Genomic DNA, 19294 nt, shown 5'->3' with positions numbered 1-19294 from the left:
TTGCGGCAAAGTCCCAAAATGACTTAACATCAAATACTTCAAGCTGGTTAATAAGACTTTTCACTGCTCTCAATCTCTGTTATTCAACAACACCCTTTCAGGTATTTCAACCTTGCCAATCACCACAGAGAAGCACACCTATCATGGGTGCATGTCTAGCCTTATGATCCCAATCTTAGCTGGTTCATTTGCATTAAATTTAGTTGCAAACTGCCTAAATGAACAAAACAAAAACAAAAGTCAATTTTACTTAAAATCAAATCCTGAAATATCCAAAATAGCCTTTAGCACACCTAAGAACACATTTAAACGCTATCCTCAACTGATTCTGAAAGAAATCCAGCAAGTCAAACATTAAAACACAAGTTCAAAACATTAAACCTACACCCTGCTGAAAACAATTTTCACTACTTTCATCCTTGTATAGCAGGCCACTCTACAACAGGGGTGTTTGTTAACTTTTATCACCACTGGTGATAAAACGTTCAGTTTAACAGGTGTCACAATTAGTCTCATTTTGAATAGGAAACCAAATTTCCTAGATCGGTATATAGTAGAGGCTGACCGATATATCGGATTTACTGATTAATTGAGGCCAACAGTTGTGTTTTTTAACTATCAGCTATTGGAAAAAATCAGGGCCGTCCAATATGTTTCAGTCAGGTTATAAACATGAGCGCTCTGAAGACATTTTGTTTCACTGAATTTATAAGCTAATTATCAGTGGTAAATCAATCATTAATGCCAACCTTATATGAATATGCTGCCTGAGTGTTTGCTTTTGCTTGGCCGTTCGTTTGCATCAGAAGACCAAGCGCTAGCAAATTACTGTGTGAATGCATGTGCACAGGAACAGTTTTAGAGTTTTACGTTTTAGAGTTTTTTGACTACAAAGTATCCCAAACTTTTCTCCATTCTGAGAAAATTAACTTCTGTCCAAGCTTCCTAATTGTATGATGTAGTTATGTACAAAGAACAAAAACAAAAATGTAAGAGCGTGGTAAAATATATATACCTGACTCTGAAATATAAGTTTAAAATGCATGAGAGAGCACATTGTTATATAATACAATGTGTTCATGTGAGGACACATGGATATGTAATATATACAATGCCATTCTAAAATTACCTTTAAAAATGAGTTTAAAAATTGAGTTGATTTTATTTCTATCCCTTTTTCTCTCTCCCTTTGTTGTAAATCAATGACAATAAAATATATTGTCAGTAGTGATGAAGCATAAAGTCGCTATTTGGCTTCGTCAGACAGTGTTATATGTTACCGCCGAACAACAAACACATTTGACCTGTAATATTTTTATTAATATTTTTATTAATTTCAGATGGCAAAGGCATTGAAGAAGGTACCAGTGTGGGAGAAATGTATAAAGTATTGCCATTGAAAGTGATACTAACGTTCAGCACTATTTTACAGTGAGTGGAAATTTTTCATTCATATTATACATTTTAAAAACAATCTGCCGATTAATCGCTATCAGCCTGTTTTCCCACCTTAGTTATTAGTATCGGCAAAACCCACTATCGGTCAACCTCTAGTATATGGTTCACCCTCATGTTTTATCGGGGAAATTTTACTAGGGTACATCAGAACTTTACAGTTAAAGGGGTATAGCAATGCCCCTGCTCTGTGGTTCACAGTCCACTCAACCAAGAAAAACCCTTACATGCTGGATTTCGGGTGAGCTCGGTGAGTGAGGGTCACTATAAGAGCACGATTAGGCCTTTGTTCGTGCACTTGTGTGAATAGTACTGCTGAATGCAACAGGAAGTGCAACAGAGTTGTCCTTTATAGAAGCAACCCAGTCAGGTGAAGGATAGTCCATAAAAGTCTACCACAAATGTCTTAAAATATTTTGTCTTGATGCATCCGATGACGCATTCAAGTAAGGATTTCATCACACTGTCAACACAATACTGCAGGCAAGGACTTACCTGTCAGTCACTTATGACCATAAACAGCGTTCAGCCCTGGGCGTGTGATCATTATCAACATTCCTGCACCTAATGGCACGGTTGTTTGCTTGGTTTGGTTGACATGTTGTAACTAAGAATTATGCAGTATAAATTTTATATGACTGATATTTAAAGCCATGACGTATAGCTGCCACATCAGCCTGACACCATGTGCCTCACTGCATTGATTGAAAAATCAATGGTTTGCGAACAATGAGTTACCTCCTGTTTGTTATATTTGGAAGCTATTCTAAATCACACCCTCTGGAAGTCTCAGGATTAGCAGGTGTTAAGAAGGGAGTTGACCCCCTAACCTCTCACGTCAACCGGAGTCAAGAGGTTAACAGATGTCGCCCCTACAAGGGCATAAAACAAGACCTTATGCCAAGGTGAAAGACATTTTTAAGCAATTGCCCAATCATGTGGTGAAGTCTTATAAATTTGAATAACACCACCATAGAACTTTGAAGGTCCAAAAAAGCACATAAAGACAGCAGAAAAGTAATCCATGACTCCAGCGGTTAAATCCATATCTTCAGAAGCAATATGATAGGTGTGGGTGAGAAACAGATCAATATTGAAGTATTTTATTTTTTTTACAATGAATTCTCCTCCCTGCCTAGTAGGTGGCAAAAAGAATGTGAATGGCCAAAAAGAAAAGAATGTGGAAGTGAAAGTGGAGATTTAATGGTAAAAAAGGACTTAAATATTGGTCTGTTTCTCACCCACACCTATCATATTTTTCCTGAAGAAATGAATTTAACCACTGGAAGACAGTGCGTTTTCATGGAATCTGTCTGAAAATAATTATTTTTGCAATTCCGTTTGGTGACAACAGAGAGGCAGAAACGACACATTTCAGCTTTAATAAACAGAAACGCAAAGGGCGGTGAATATGTAGAATGTTTTTGATCTTTCTCTACTCTCCTGTCTTTTGATGTGTCCATAGACACTCTTCATATGGATCGGTGGAGATCCCTGGGGATTGGTCTCAACTTCAATACAAGATACAAGATATGGGAGAAGATGTAGACTCTAGAAATGATTCACATTCTTTATGGCTTTTGTCCAGAGAAATAATAATAGTTTGCTTGGCTATATAAATGTAGAGCTGAGACATATATGTGAATTTGATGATGGAAAGTCAATATAGGCACAGAATTGCATACAGCTCTGCACATTTCTACATTCTTTAAGGCTGTTCGGCAGTAATGTGTCTTTAAAAAGAGAAATGGCAGGTTGTAATTTTATGGCGCACTGTGCATTCGTTGTCAAAGCTTTGCAACAATGCAAACATTTATTTGAGATCAAAGTCTGATGTGTAACCATGTAGATGCACCACGAGGAGACATACTAGAGAACGCATAACCACAATGACAAATCCTTGGGGGGTACTCACAATAATATGAAACCACCAGATTTTCAGAGTATAACATGGGCTGTCACAATGCCATGTTGTTCTGGACAGTTGCTAAGCCATTGCTCGGTGGATGTTTTATGGGGCTTTTATGGGTGGTTGCTTAGTGAACCAATTTAAAAGTGCCCACAAATCTCTATGATATTCTGGTCCTTAGATGTGGCCCGGGACCCTCCTGATTTTGTTCCACATATTTTCGGACCATGTCCACAGAGGCAGACTATTTGTACGAATGAACAGAGGCAGAGCAATATGGCACTTTAATAGATATGCAAGAGCACAGGACATGTTTTGAGCATGCACATGCACTCTTTAATGTGAGAGCAGGGAGATTTCATTAGAGAGCAGCTTACATTTAAGATCACTCCTCCAGTTTTGTGTGAGAGTGAAGGAAATCCACTTCCTACTAAACAAGAAAGTAGTATATTAAATCAGGAGAAACTGATTTTAAATCTACCAACATATCAGCACATTTTAGTAAGCACGACATGATAAGAGACTAAAAGAGAAAACAGAAACAGTAAGAGATGTGGAGACAAGCTGTGTAAAGAGATCAGAGGCTGACAGTAAGAAAAGGAAAATACAAATAGGCAGAAAGAGAGAGCATTGTCTTGTTGTGCAATGGTGAATGTAAGCAGACAGGCTAATGCCTAATCACGCAGAGTGGCCTGGTTTTACCACGGACTCATACCAAGCGCCCAGCTCAAAGGAATATTCACAAAGAACTATTGACCAAATCCATTCCATTTTATAATCATTGTTTCTGCTCACACAAAATAAAAGCCAACATGAGAGCAAGTAAATAAGCATTGATTGACAAAGTGTGGAAACAGTTTTTTCAATTACTTGTTGATATCATAAAAACATTTGTTTTTTGCCCTGGAATCTCTGCTAAACTGTTTTGCATTTGTTTTTGTTGTTGCTTTGTGTAAGACCAATTAAATAAGATTTTACTTACCATAAGAATTTGACAAACTACACAATCAAGCCCAAGGCTACACATACAAACTTTTTGCACTGCTGGCTGGTAACAACACTGCTAACTTAACTGCATTTTTCAGAAGCGTGATAGCAGAGCAGCTTCGAAAATAGATTTAAAAATGTTGTGCTATATAAAAAATAAATATATAATGGTCATATATTTAAAAAGATACTGACATTTTAAATAGGTTCAAAGAATATTTCCCACAAATATTTAAATTCTGTGGTATATTTACTCACACACATCTCATTCCAAACCTGTATGACTGACTTTCTCTTGTGGTGCATGCGTTGTGCTTTGGTGAACGCTATGACAGAAGCTTGTTCATAGTTGCTTGCGAATTTACACAAGAACATTTATTTGTGCTAAACAGTGCAAGTTAGTTCGTAAGTGCCACAAACCACTGTGAACGACAACGCAAATTCTAACGTTCACGCATTGTTTTTAGCGCTAAACGATGCAAGTTCGTAAGTGCCACAAACCATTGTTACGACAACGAAAGTTCTAACAATCACGCATTGTTTTTAGCACTAAACAATGTTAGTTTGTAAGTTCCGTGAGCCACTGTGAATGACAACGCAATTTCTAACGTTCATGCACTGTTTTTAGCATTAAGTGCCACGATCCTCTGTAACGACAACGCAAATTCTAACGTTCATGCATTGTTTTTTAATGCTAAACAACGTTAATTCATAAGTGCCACAAACCATTGTAAATGATAACGCAATTCCTAACGTTCATGCATTGCTTTTAGCACTAAACAACCCAAGTTCGTAAGTGCCGCAAGCCACTGTGAATGACATCAAATGTTCTAACGTTCGTGCATTGTTTTTAACACTAAACAACATCAATTCATAAGTGCCACAAACCATTGCGACGACAATGCAAGTTCTAACGTTCATGCAATGTTTTTAGCGCTGAACAGCGGTAGCTCATCCGTGCCGCAAGCCACCGTCAATGATAAGAGAAGTTCTAACAATCACGCATTGTTTTTAGCACTAAACAACGTTGTTCATAAGTTCCGTGAGCCTCTGTGAATGACAATGCAAGTTCTAACATTCACGCAATATTTTTAGCACTAAACAACATTAGTTCGTAAGTGTCGCGAGCCATTGTAAATGTCAACAAGTTCTAATGTTCATGCATTGTTTTTAGCGCTAAACAATACATGTTCGTAAATGCCGTGAGACACTGTAAACAACGCAATTTTTTTTTTTTTTTTTAGTGCTAAACAAAGCATGTTTCCATTAATACAAGCTTGTGAGTTTCTCTCATGCACTCATGAACATGCAATGGACATCAAGATTTTCCAAGAAAAAATGACTTACATTGAGTTGTTTCTCACAAAAACCTTTTGTATGCATTCAGAAGACTTGAATTATGACACACAAATCACATTGACTACGTTTATGATACTACTTTTTTATATACTTTTATTGGAAAGAAGAATTGCATTATGGACATAATATTCATTTAAAATTCTCCTTTTGTGTTCAGCATAAAAAGAGTTTCGAGTGACATGAGGGTGAGTACATTATAACAGAATTCTCTTTTTATTTTCAATATAGTTGGTTACTTTTGTTACTACTGCACCAAAAGGAAAGCTTGACTGTTGTTCTCCTTGTTTCTTGTCTGTTATAAAGTGGTTGCCCATCTCAGTAGAAGAGGTTATACAACTTAATCATCTTTTAAAGTTGGACAATTCCATAGGTAACTCTGCACAATTATACCAAGGTATCTATATTAGCCTAAGAAAGCAGCAGCTCTTCAACATAAACAAATAAGCTAGATAAGAGTTAGGTCATATAAGGTGAGCAGCAGGTCATACAGTTTATCATCTATGTGGAGGCTGTTCCACGTTAATCAGTGACAACTCAGTCTAGAGCGCTGCGTCACCACGACACTGACGAAGCACAAAGATATTTCTCAAGCAAACAAAAAGGCAAGTTCAAACACACAAGGCTGGACAGGGCTATTTATAGAGTTTATGCCTATACAACGTCTACACCTCTGAGGAAAAGTGATGAACCACCCAAGACTGTCATAATCAACAGGCTACACAGTTCCTAGAGAGCTGCTTGGAAATAATTTACCCAAAAATTGTAATTCTCTCATCCAAACCTATAAAACTTTTTTCTTCTAAAAATACAAAAGGGAGATGTTTGAAAGCATGTTAGTCACCATTCACTTCTATTGCTTTCCCCCGCCCCCCATACAATGAAACTGTATCGTGAATGGGGCTGTCAATCCACTAACATTCTGCATCCATTTGTGTTTCACAGAAACAAGTTATTTCAGTTTGGTACAACAAGAGTGAAAGTGTCATAATTTTATTTTTGGGTGAACTAACCCTTTAAATTATGTGCATGTAGGTTGACTATTGCTAAAATCATTCCACTCCCAAGAGACGAATCCATATGAACGCAAAAGGTGCCGTTCACATCATATCATCATCATTACTGCAAGTAACTGAATTGCCTGTGGCTCGTGGAGAAATAACTTTGTGGAAAACTTGTCATTGTCATGCATCATAAACAAGGAACGGCATAAATTATGGATTGAAGCAAGTCGGTAGACATCATGTTTGAAAAGACAGAATGGCTAAATAAGACAGAGTGAACAGTAATCTGAGGAGAAGGGCGACCGCAGAGGGCCAGTGCTTGACTCCCTCCCCTTGCATTCCACGCCTTTGATTGTGTGCGCTGATTTGGTCCGACAGTTAAATGGATGGTAGGACATCATGCCTCAACTGTTAAGCAGCACATTAATGACGACTGACATCCAAGGGACCTTCCCAGAACAGGGAACTGCAGGATCATAGCTTGTTGCAGGAAAAGCAAGCAGTAGTATCTGTGGGTAAGGTGAGAGTACTACCTGTTTTACCAAGTCACATTTTCAAACTTTCCCTTCTATCTTCTCGTAATCCCTTCTTAATGGCATTACACCTTAAATGGAGAATAAGGGAATGCTTTGTAGCCTCTAACATAACTCAACGGCCATGCATGGTAACAAATAAATGAAGGAATTTCCCCCATTGAAAGGATTACAAAAAATACACTGATTGGTATATAGTATGGAATGTTCTGAGAACAAAAGGAGAAAGAGTGAAGGGTTGAGCTAATAACTGGTTGCTTACTTTCCTTTCCCATGACTGAATCTCAGAGGTATTCGTAGTGTTGATGTGATCTTGTTTAGAAAAAGTGACAAGTGAGTGAAATGCATGGTCGTTTAGGTGGCAAATCTCATTCCAGACAGTAGACCGTGGCCAACATGAAACATAAACTGCCATAAAAGTGCAAAACCAAATTTGTATGATTCTCACATATTTTTGGGGGCCATTAACATTTTCTTCCATTATGAAAATATTGTCATGAGATTTACACGAAAAATGGTCATAATGATTCTCGTTACCACAATGTGAAAAAAATTATATATTATTTAAATTGTAAAACATTTATACATTATAGTAGTACTCCCTTGGTAATTCCTTTAATTTTTGCTGATTTCACTTTTTTAAATTATTGTACAACAGCATCTTTTGTTACTGTAATACAATAAAACAAATACTGTTACTGTAATGAGAATCATTACTGAAAACAATGGGAATAGTCAAATTAAACTGTTCGGATGCATTAAGGTAATGTGAATTAGGGGGTAAAATGTGCTTAAGAGTCCTGAAAATAACGTCACAATGCATCTTCATAGGAAGTGTATGGTCTTATCGATGTATTATGACATATAGAACCCTGGCTGCAAGTAATTTGTGAAGGAAGGATGTCTGGATGGGAAGGCAAGGATGAGAGGCATTGGAGGGAATCCAGTGTCCAGCTGCGTTGAAGACACTGGTGGAGGTGTGGCAGGCAATAATGCCCGGCAGGTTATTACAGCTACCTGTGCATCTGATTCTTTTTTTCTGGAACACCAGTGACTACTGTGAATACGGCAGTTGGAGTCCAGGGAAGACAGAAGTATGGTCAGGAAAGACTGGCTGACAGCAGGAAAGTCTTCACAGGGGTGGGCAGGCTAGTTACCTTACCCACAGGTCTGTACACAGGGGACACTACGAGCACAATTAAAGGAAAACAGCCCAGTGGTCCTCCGAGAGGCGGGATGGAAGATGGACCAATTAGGACAGACAATATGAACATGACTGGAAGGCCATGGATAATGAGCAAAGGATCCTTGCTCACAAAGGAAAGATGCAGTTGTGGGTGGATGAGGGTAACAACTTACAAAGGCCTGTGGATTCATCAAGGAAGGATGAAGTGTGGCAGGAGCAGCCAGACACAACCTTGCACTGCAGCAGCAGGTCAGACAAGAAGGATACAGAGCCCAGTTGAGCACCACAGTGCTACTGAATCCACTGTTGTGGAGGGGCACCAAGAAGACCAGTACCACCAGCAGGACAGGTCAAGCCTGAAAGGTGAGCCGTAAGAAGAGACGACCTTCAACCCAAAGACAAGGTAGGGAAGACATGACAATGAGAAGAAACCAGGGAGAAGGAGGCTAATCAAGTGACCGAGATCTAATGATAAGGATGCATGGAGCAGATTAGATGAGGACCTGTGCTCCACCTTAGAGGATTAGCCCTTACTGGAAGGGTGGAGGCCAAGCTTATTATGTTTAGCGATATTGTGCATGAAGAATGTATAGGTAGATTTGGTGAAACAGTGGTCCAAAGAGTGGTCCCAGGGTGATGGGTCAGAGAGATGGAGATATTTCAGCTTGGAAAAAGCAGAGGCAGCATTGTAAGGCTTGGAGGAAGGCAGAGGAGCAGGAGAAGGCTTGTAGGTATTGTGGGATGGCATATGGGCTAGATTAGCGGTCTTGAGGAGGGCAGAAAGAATCCGACAGCGGATAAGAAAGAAAAAGCATGAAAGGGCAAAATTCATCAAGGGTCCTTTTAAGTTTGCCAGAAACCTTCTGGAAGAAAAGAGTGGGAAGCTGGTGATGGCAAAAGAGGAACTAGAAGACCACATGGAACAGCAACTTGGTGACCCCTACAAAGACAACCCGCTTGGCTCCCCTGGATATGTCCAACAGCCAGTAGAGCCAGTAGTGGAATTTGACGTAGATCTGCCCAAACTGAGTAAGATGAGGCAGGTGGTAAAAAAAAAAAAAAAAACCAAGGCAACTTCAGCCCCAGGCCCAAATGGGACACCATACAAGCTATATAAATTCCCCATGGTTCTTAAAATGTTGTGGAGACTGTTGAGGGTTGCCTGGAAGAAGCAGTGCATACCTGTGGAGTGGTGAAGGGCAGTGGCCATCTTCATACCCAAAGAGCAAGAATCCACCAACATTAGTCAGCTTAGGAGCACTGCTCTATTGAACATGGAGGGAAAGCTTTTCTTTTCAGTGGTAATGAGGAGGATGTCTGACTACCTCTTGAAGAATGGATACATAGAAACAATTCTCATTACTGCAATGTGAAAAAATGATATATTATTTAAATTGTAAAGCATTTATACTTCATAGTAGGACTCTCTTGGTACTCCCTTTAATTTTTCCTGATTTTAAATTAAAAAAAATATTGTACAACAGCATATTTTTTTTAATTGTAATACAATAAAAAATGACAATTACAGTAATAAGATCATAATTAAAAACAATGGGAATACTAAAAGTAAAATGTCCGGCTGCATTACTGTAATAAGAATTAGCGAGTAAAATGGGCCTTCTGTAATTTTCTTGAAAATAATATCACAAAGCAAAAAATCTAAGTTGTCCTAAATGTTGGCTTGATTGTTTTATACAAAATATTATTTATTTATTGTATTGATATGGGGTTATAGGAATGTTCCATGTTCAATACAAGTTGAGATCAATCGACAGCAGTTGTAGCATAATACTGATTACCACAAAAATTTATTTAGACTCATCCCTCTTTTTCTTTAAAAAAAAAAAAAAAAAAAAAGCACAAATGTGTTACAGTGAGGCACTTAAAATGGAAGTGAATGGGGGGGGCCAATTTTTTTGTGTTAAAAGACTCGCTGTTTCAAAAGTTTAGCCAGAAGACGAAAACAATATTTGTTAACATGATTTTATTGTGATACCTTTTCGGTGTAAAGTTATAGCCAATTTTATAACTTCGTTACCATGACGATGTAATGCCAACAAAACCTAAAATCCTAAAACGACTGTAAAAATGAAGATTTAAACAACTTTACAACTCAAATAATACAAGTTTTAGCAGAATAATGTAAGTGCTTTTTTAAAATTATAAGCTTCACATTTCTGTTTAAACCCTCCAAAAACCGGCCCCATTCACTTCCATTGTAAGTCTCACTGTAACCTCGATTTTTGCTTGTTTTTTTTTAAAGAAAAGTAGGAACGAGTCGAAATTTTTTTTTTGTGGTAATCAACATTATGCCACAAATGCTATCAACTGAGCTTAACTTGTATTGAACCCAGAACATTGCTTTAAATATTACCAGATTTGAAAGAATCACCCGTTTTTGATGTTTAACTATAAGCCACAGATCACTAACAGTAATTTGACCTCAACCCACATATTAAATAGAAAAAAAAACAAGACTCCGCAAGTTGTAAAGGAAATCTGGTGGTCTAGCCCAAGTATTCAGACTTCCTCTAGTTTTGATATGAGGGCCATGTTTGGTAAACCAATCCCCAGCAGGTCACTTGAAAGAGAAGATAACAGATTGTTAAGAGAGGACTGTTTCCCGTCCACATCACCAAACATTTGCCAGTTATGCCAGTTTCCCTGGATCTACAAGAACCTTCCTTCTGCACTCAGATGATGAAAATAATTATGCGAGGGTGTGAAAATGACAGATTCCCAAATGGAAAAGTAAACCATAGGGTATGATTAAACTCTCTAAAACCCTTGCCCCGCCTCAGCATGAATTCAAGCTTCAGATTTGCTCATCTTCCTCTTGTAGAAAGAAAAACAATCTGGCTCATTCCCGCTACCAACTCCTTTAGCAAAACAATCGTTAATATTTTTTGTATCTAATCAGGGTTGTGAATTCCATCTAGATGGGTAAAATACGGAAAGGACACAATATGGGGCCGTTTAGATGGAATACGTTCTTGCGCTAACAAAAGTGCAACCAAAAAAAAAAAAAAAGAATAGAATGCAAGTGTCTTGAGACACGTTTTTAAAAGTTGATGCTATTTTTTACTTGACACGGCATGTACTGTAAAAAAAAAAAAAAAAAAAAAAAAAAAAAAAGTGGCGCTCCTGTGCAAGCAGCTAATAAAACAGCCAAAGATGTCCATTTATGACGTTTACAAAACAACCAAAAAAAAATATAAATAAATGATTCTGTGTGAACAGCCCCTAAGTAGGAACTATATTCAGGTTCAACCTGGATCTCAGCATCTCTGCCAAGCGGACCGGACATGAGGCTTTTAAATGGGACGTGAGCACTTTGAAACTTGGCCAGATGTCAAACAATAGCATTTGCGTTTATTAGCACTGTGCTGGCCTAAACACTGCAATTAAAACAAACTTCACAGTCAAACTAGCAAAACATATGTTACAGTTAACTCCGACAGAATGTTCTGGCTGGTCGTATGAACTTTGAGATGCACAAACACCGTGTGGATTAATGCTACAGTGGAATATACACATATTCAGACCTCGAAGGTGGTGGAAATGGATAGTTCATTTGTAAAGTCGCCACCAGAGGTACAAAAATAAAATATTGCTGACAAAAGGTTCAGAGAAAGGGGTAGTGAGTTCCAAGTATGCTTTACGGAGGTTATCACCCCCATCACAATGACAGCGTGAAACAAAGTTTGGGTTTCGGGCAGAAAACTGGGAGGCTCCGCAAGGGTCCAATAACTCACAGTGAGCTGCTTAATGCACATGGATAAACAATGAGCCCTATAAATCAACTCAGGCTACAGAACGAAGTGCAGAGAAACAAATACATGCACAATGCAACGAGAAACTGCCTCTTATCTCGACACTGTTCAGTGGAAAGGATAAATCCTTTTAAAGTGCATTTTCACAAAACCAAAGGTGCACTGCACATTTAAGAAAACACACACATGCACAACTTTGCTTGATCTGTGCAAGAGGTGTAAAACAGTGGGTGGGACTCCACATCTTGCATAAATGAAAGTTTCTGATTGATGGAACCCTGGCTGAATGTTTTCATATGTCACGCCCATTAACTGCCTTTATCAGTTTACATCGATCAGCCACAACATTAAAACCACCTGATTAATATTGTTTAGGTCTCCCTCGTGCCACCAAAAAAGCGTTATCTGAGTTACTATAGACTTTGCCAGTTTGAACCAGTCTGGCCATTCTCTGTTGACCTTTCTCATCAACAAGGCGTTTCCGTCCACAGAACTGCCGCTCACTGGATGTTTTTTTGTTTTTGGCACCATTCTGAGTAAACTCTAGAGACTGTTGTGTGTGAAAATCCCAGAAGATCAGCAGTTACAGAAACACTTAAACCAGCCTGTCTGGCACCAGCAATCATGCCATGGTCCAAATCACTGAGATCACATTTTTTCCCCATTCTGATGTTTGATGTGAACATTAACTGAAGCTCCTGACCCGTATCTGCCTGATTGTATGCACTGCACTGCTGCCACACGATTGGCTGATTAGATATTCACATGGATGATTGTTGGTGCCAGACGGGCTGGTTTGAGTATTTCTGTAACTGCTGATCTGATGATATCAGATGATTCTTCATGTCATGACATCTTTAATCCCCAGAAAAAGAAAAAAAAAGTGACTTTGAACTGAGTTTGAGTTTTTTAAACCAAGTATTGAGCAATGAGTTTGTCTACATAATATGCTACAGAAATATCTTAAGTTATTTAGCATTCCCATCATGTTTTGATCAAATTCGCACACAGTCCATGACCTCTTTTGCCCAGCCGCAACTGACTCCAGACACCTTAACCCTGTTTTATTTTATTATTATTATTATTGTTATTTTACAAGCAAAACATTGCCAACACTTGTGCACAGGCTTGCTTGGTTTTGTGCTGTATTCAAATGTTATGTAAATGAGGATGTCAGAATGGATGAAGACTGGTGATTTTAAATGCCCAGTTAATGCTGTCAATCATGAGTCTTAGCTAAGAGGTATATCATACAGTCTGACATAAGTGACAGTGTTGCACAGATGTTGCATAGGCTGCCTTAGCATTTACAGTCACCTTATTGTACAATATGACAAGCAACAATCTAATAGGAAAAAAAAAAATGTATAGAGTGCAACGACTTTACACACTACAGTCTGGATCGAGTCCTCAAACTGTATGTCATGCTCCCGTGTTCACTTCAACACCAGACAGAATAAAAATATAGGGGCAACATAAAATATTTAACCAGCCCAACAGTTTTATTCCTCCAGTTACAGACCTGGTGAGACTGTACAGCATGAGTGTGTGTGTATACTTGCACACTTATCTCTCATTCAGACCTAAAGTCTTGGCCAGCACCCACTTCCCAAACTACTTTACCCTGGCACAGAGTGGAGTCTAATGACAGGATGTCCTCAGCCAAAGCAGACACACTGGTCAGTCTCCAACAGTAATGATCCGAAGGGCAGGGCAATGCAGTGGAGCTGGGTGGTACGCAGACATTCTCAGCTTCAGTATGTACCCTGTGCAGTAACTAGGCACTATGCCAAAGGCAAACTGTGCTAACAAGCCTCACTTTGCTCATTTAGGGCAATATGATGGGTTGAAAGGTGAGAAAAAGTCATGAGTAAATTGGTATGTTGTGGGACAAACAGTGCATGCATCATTGAGGGCTACTGTTGTGTAGCATATTCACTGAATTTCTTGCATACACAAATACAGGTCTGATCAGCTGAAGAAGTGTTATGGTTTCAGTCAAACACTGATAACTTGTTCTACATCATCTTAATCACTTGATCTACAATGTCACTTCACAACACAGAGTCTTTACAAACCATGAACTGGAGCAAATACTGTATGTCTAGTCTGATAAATCCATGTGTCATAAGAGCTCTCATTGCCTCCTACCCTTGATTTAAAGATTGCTGCTTAAAAAAGAACTTGCATAAGGAAGGCATGCAAGTTAACTGATACAGTGACATTTGACGATGGATTAATTGATGACATTGAGATTACAGTGTGTGCAAGAGGACAACTCTGTTTTTTTTCTACTTAAGTTACATAACTTGGCTAGAACAGAGTCTGCAAAAGCAAATGTGTTTGCAATAATGCAAACTTAGCAGAAATGGTCCTATAGATCATTTATTAAACAAACAAAAAAAAAGTACCATGGTATTCACATTCTTTGGACATTGGTACCATGGTAATACCATTTTTTCTAAATTTGTAACATAACTTGGTAAGGACACTATCTACATAAGCAAACATGGTTGCAATAATGGCAACTTAGTTAAAATTTGACCAATAGATCAACAAAAATGCTACTTAGTAGAATTAGACCATAGATCATTTATTTACAAAAAAGTACCATGGTATTCAAATTTTTTGAACATGGTACAAGGTTATTTTCTACATTAGTTACATAACTTGGTTAGGACACAGTCTACAAAAGCAAACATGGATGAAAAAATGCCAATTTACGTAAGTAGAACTGGACCATAGATCAATTGCAAAAAAAAAAAAAGTTCATGAAAAAGTTCAAAAATCATGGTATTACCATATTTGTAGACATGGTACTATGGTAAAACTATGGTTATTTTCTACTTTAGCTACATAACTTGGTTAGGACACTGTCTACATAAGCAAATGTTGTTGCAATAATGCCAACTTAGTTCAAAATTGACATATATCACTTTAACAAAAATAACCATGATATTACCATGTTTTTGGGAAACTGGTACCATGGTAATACCATTTTTCTACATTTGTAACATAACTTGGCTAGGATACTGTCTACACAAGCAAACATGGCTGCATTAATGCCAACTTACATTAGTAGAACTGTACCATAGATCAATTACAAAAAAGAATCATGGTATTACCATATTTTTGGACATGGTCCTATGGTAAAACTATGGTTATTTTCTACTTTAGCTACATGACTTGGTTAGGACACTGTCTACATAAGCAAATGTTGTTGCAATAATGCCAACTTAGTTCAAAATTGACATATATCACTTTAACAAAAATAACCATGATATTACCATGTTTTTGGGAAACTGGTACCATGGTAATACCATTTTTCTACATTTGTAACATAACTTGGCTAGGATACTGTCTACACAAGCAAACATGGCTGCATTAATGCCAACTTACATTAGTAGAACTGTACCATAGATCAATTACAGAAAAGAATCATGGTATTACCATATTTTTGGACATGGTCCTATGGTAAAACTATGGTTATTTTCTACTTTAGCTACATAACTTGGTTAGGACACTGTCTACATAAGCAAACGTGGTTGCAATAATGTCAACTTAGTTAAACATTGACTTATAGATCACTTCAACTACAAGAACCATAACATTACCATGTTTTTTGGACATTGGAACCATGGTAATACCATTTTTCTACATTCGTAACATAACTTGGCTAGGATACTGTTTACATAAGCAAACATGGCTGCATTAATGCCAACTTACATTAGTACAACATGACCATCGATCAATTACAAAAAAAGTACCATGGTGTTTTGGACATGATTCTCAGGATACTGTTTACATAAGCAAATGTTATTGCAATAATGCCATATTATCATGGTTTTGAGGACATGGTCCCATGATACAACCATGGGTTTTTGGACACAAGCATAATGGTATTATTTGAAGTACCAGGTAAATATATGGAATATGATAATGGTAATCATACATAGCTAAGTACCATGGTACAACCAGGTTTTTGTACATTTACTTTGGTTATACCATGGTAGGAGTGCCTTGGAGTACCAAGTAAATGTTTGGCATATGAATATGACAATGATACAGTACCATGGTACTGCTACTACTTGAATGAAATGGTTAACAATACAACTGTGAACTCCAAACTCACCTCACTGGACGGTATGCTGACTACACCTGTTGACCTCCTCTTCTCTCTTAACTTCCTCTTCTCTATCTGTCCTTTGCCCTTTCTGGCACTGGGTCCTGAGCTCTTCTTCTCTTTGCTCTTGATGTGAGTGGGACTCTCTTTATCGCTATCATCCACACCAGCGGGGCTCGAACTCTCCGTCTGAGGGAATGCGTTCACTTTTTCCGGTGTCTTCTTCAAGTTTCCCCCGGGCGGCTCGGGTGTCTTCGGCTCGTCCTCCGGCCGACTCAGGGCGGACGAAGAGGAGGACCGGGCCACCGAATAGGGGTTCGAGGAGACACAGTTTACCGAGCTGCCGTTATTGTTTAACTCGGTGTTTTTGGCGGGGCTCGCGACAGGCGTGCAGACACCGGTGGCCGCGGCGATGTCCCCGAGCATCTTCGCTCTCATCTTCTCGCGCTTTGCTTTCCATTCCTCCAGAAAGTCCGTTGCGCTGTTGGATTTAAATCCGCCGGTTGCCATGATTTCTTTTTTTATATAATGTTTCGAGAGGTTGTAACTCGCTTCGTAATAACACAAATTATACGTATGGTTGTTCAGATCCGCCACATTCCTCAGAAGTATTTTGGGGATTGATTAAAATATACACAAAGTCTGAAAAACAAACAACGGAAGTCAAGCAAACTCTCTGATAACACGTTTGTAAAACACATCAACAAACTGCCATAATGAAACATTAAAATCACTTCTAGTGTACAAAAGTAGGATATAAATAGTTTAGTTACAACATTGCACACGTTTCGTCGCTGTTACCTACGACTTTCCCAAGTGTTTGAAGTTGACCGAAACTGTAGTTAAGTCACCTAAAACACTCAAAAACTATCAGGTTACTGTTGTCTCCAGAGAAAAGGGTCCAATAAAGCTCACCTGCGAGCTTGTGAACATTTGTCAGGAGTTCAGGTGAACTGATCGATGGAATGAACTGGATTAGTTACAGGCGCACTGGAACTGGAACAGTCCTGCCCCTCTGCCGGAGAGAGTTTCCGAACAGTTACGAAGATGAACGTAAAAAGCCGAATAGAAAGATAGATAGACAGACAGACTGAATCAAACCCTGTTTTAAACAACATTTTTCTAATTGCTGTATTATGGTTATACATTGCATTTTAATTATTTTATTTCAATTAAGAGACATGGAATATTTTTATTTTTATTTGTACATTAATTGGTCACACAGGGCTATTAAAATTAGCAGCAAAAAAGCTAAAAGGTGAGTAATGGTGAAAAGCTTTAAAGAAATGATAACGAGTCATAGCAGCTGAAATACTGTATACACTTTCCCTTATACGCATAGGATATACTTTATACATTTTACACTGAAAGAATCTGAAGATGTTGCAAAACATTTACATCAGTGTTATTTTCAACTACCCACATGCAGATGGCAGATAATACAGTTAATACAGGGTACACTATAACATTACTGTTGCTAATTGTGTAAAGCTTTAATGTTTTTGAATCTCACATATGCTACCCGTCTGTATTCCACTACAGTTACAATTTAAATAATCGGTAATTAGAATACAGTTACATTCAAAAAGTATTTTGATTACTGAAGAGATTACTTTGCATTTTATTGTCATTTGTTTCATCTAATATTTAGTCCTTTCAGATGGAAAACATTTATACATATAAATGATGCAATCCAAAGTGCATTTGAACAGCGGTGAAACACTTTCTAATGATGTGTTACATTCATACGAGCAGACAGAGAAGTAAGTTTGAAGTAAGTCTGGAGCAGAAGAAATAGAAATAAACCTTGTGTAAACTGTCAGCTTTACGCTAAACTAAAATGCTATTTCTAGCCATTTTTATGCACATGTTACCAGGCATGATCATATTTTTTTATCAAGAAAATTCATGTTAGATCATAATTTATTTTTTTCTTGTAAGACCTTTGATATTAGGGCAAAAATCATATTCTTGATAAGAATTTCTGTATTGTTTTCCTATAAAAATATCTAAAAATCCTTAAAACAAGATCAACTAGATTTATCTTGTTTTAGAAACAACACTGCATAAGATATTTAGGTTTTTCAGTGAATGTATTTTTAACATGTATATTTTGTCTTACTGTACTGGCAGAGTTTTTATAGTCAAAACAAGTGAAAAAAATTTACCAGTACTGAAGAAGTAATCCAAAGTATTTAGAATATGTTACTGACCTTTAGTAATCTAACAGAATACGTTACAAATTAAATTTTACAGCATGTATTCTGTAATCTGTAGTGGAATACATTTCAAAAGTAACTCTCCCAACCCTGCCCGTCTATGCTCTTTATTTTTGTTAGCAAGATGCAAATCTTTATAAGATATAAATCTCAACATCTAGAATTAGATTTTTGGACGCATTGTTTATTTACTGATACATTTGTCCCTGGTGAGTGATGAGACTTGCATGTTTGAAAGAGTATCAGAGTGGTTTGTGATGAATATGGACTGTTCTCCCACACAGGTCCCTAGAGCATGAGTCACTATTCTCCATCGCTCTACTGTTTGTGGCCTAAAGGCTCTCAAATATGATGGAAGTCAATGTCTTAGAAAACAACAGTGCTTACAAAGTCATGTCTGATTATCACACCATGACATTAAATGGTTCAGAAACTGGCCATGATTTTGACACATATAAAATCAGTGTCCAAAATAGTAATTGGATAGTCATGTTTAAAATGGGTACAATGTGCGATGCTTGAGGAATAATTCAGAAATATCCCTGTTTTTGTTTTGAATTGTGCATGTTGTGTAACATCGGCTATTGTCCTGTATCTTACTGTTTTTGCAATTTTCTCCTAAAAAACAGAGATCCACTGAAAAATATGAGTTCCTTTAAAAACAACATCTTGTATCACACACACACAAACACAACACAGATGTAGCTATTAATGCTATAACTCTAAATGACAGGTCCAGTAACCAGAGC

At 37.8% G+C, this 19294-nt stretch overlaps 1 protein-coding gene across 3 annotated transcripts in view; it reads right to left on the bottom strand.

The window, feature by feature from the left end:
• Window positions 1–17336, bottom strand: part of LOC127435421 (PRKC apoptosis WT1 regulator protein-like) — a 90795-nt gene extending 73459 nt beyond the window's left edge. The window contains exons 1-2 of one of the 3 annotated variants that reach the window (XM_051688910.1): window positions 17242–17336; window positions 16336–16968 (exon numbers count right to left, since the gene is read on the bottom strand). In XM_051688910.1, coding sequence (XP_051544870.1) covers window positions 16336–16836 — 501 coding nt within the window. In that variant the 5' untranslated portion in view covers window positions 16837–16968; window positions 17242–17336. Of the gene's footprint in view, window positions 1–16335 lie in introns of all 3 variants that reach the window. The other 2 variants (XM_051688908.1, XM_051688909.1) reach the window with 2 other exon arrangements.
• Between the last annotated feature and the right edge of the window lie 1958 nt (window positions 17337–19294).

The sequence above is a fragment of the Myxocyprinus asiaticus genome, chromosome 45 (genome assembly GCF_019703515.2).
Source record: "Myxocyprinus asiaticus isolate MX2 ecotype Aquarium Trade chromosome 45, UBuf_Myxa_2, whole genome shotgun sequence".
In the NCBI taxonomy this organism is placed as follows: Eukaryota; Metazoa; Chordata; class Actinopteri; order Cypriniformes; family Catostomidae; genus Myxocyprinus; species Myxocyprinus asiaticus.
Note: the sequence above shows the minus strand (reverse complement) of the source record. Positions and strands in the feature narration are given on the sequence as shown.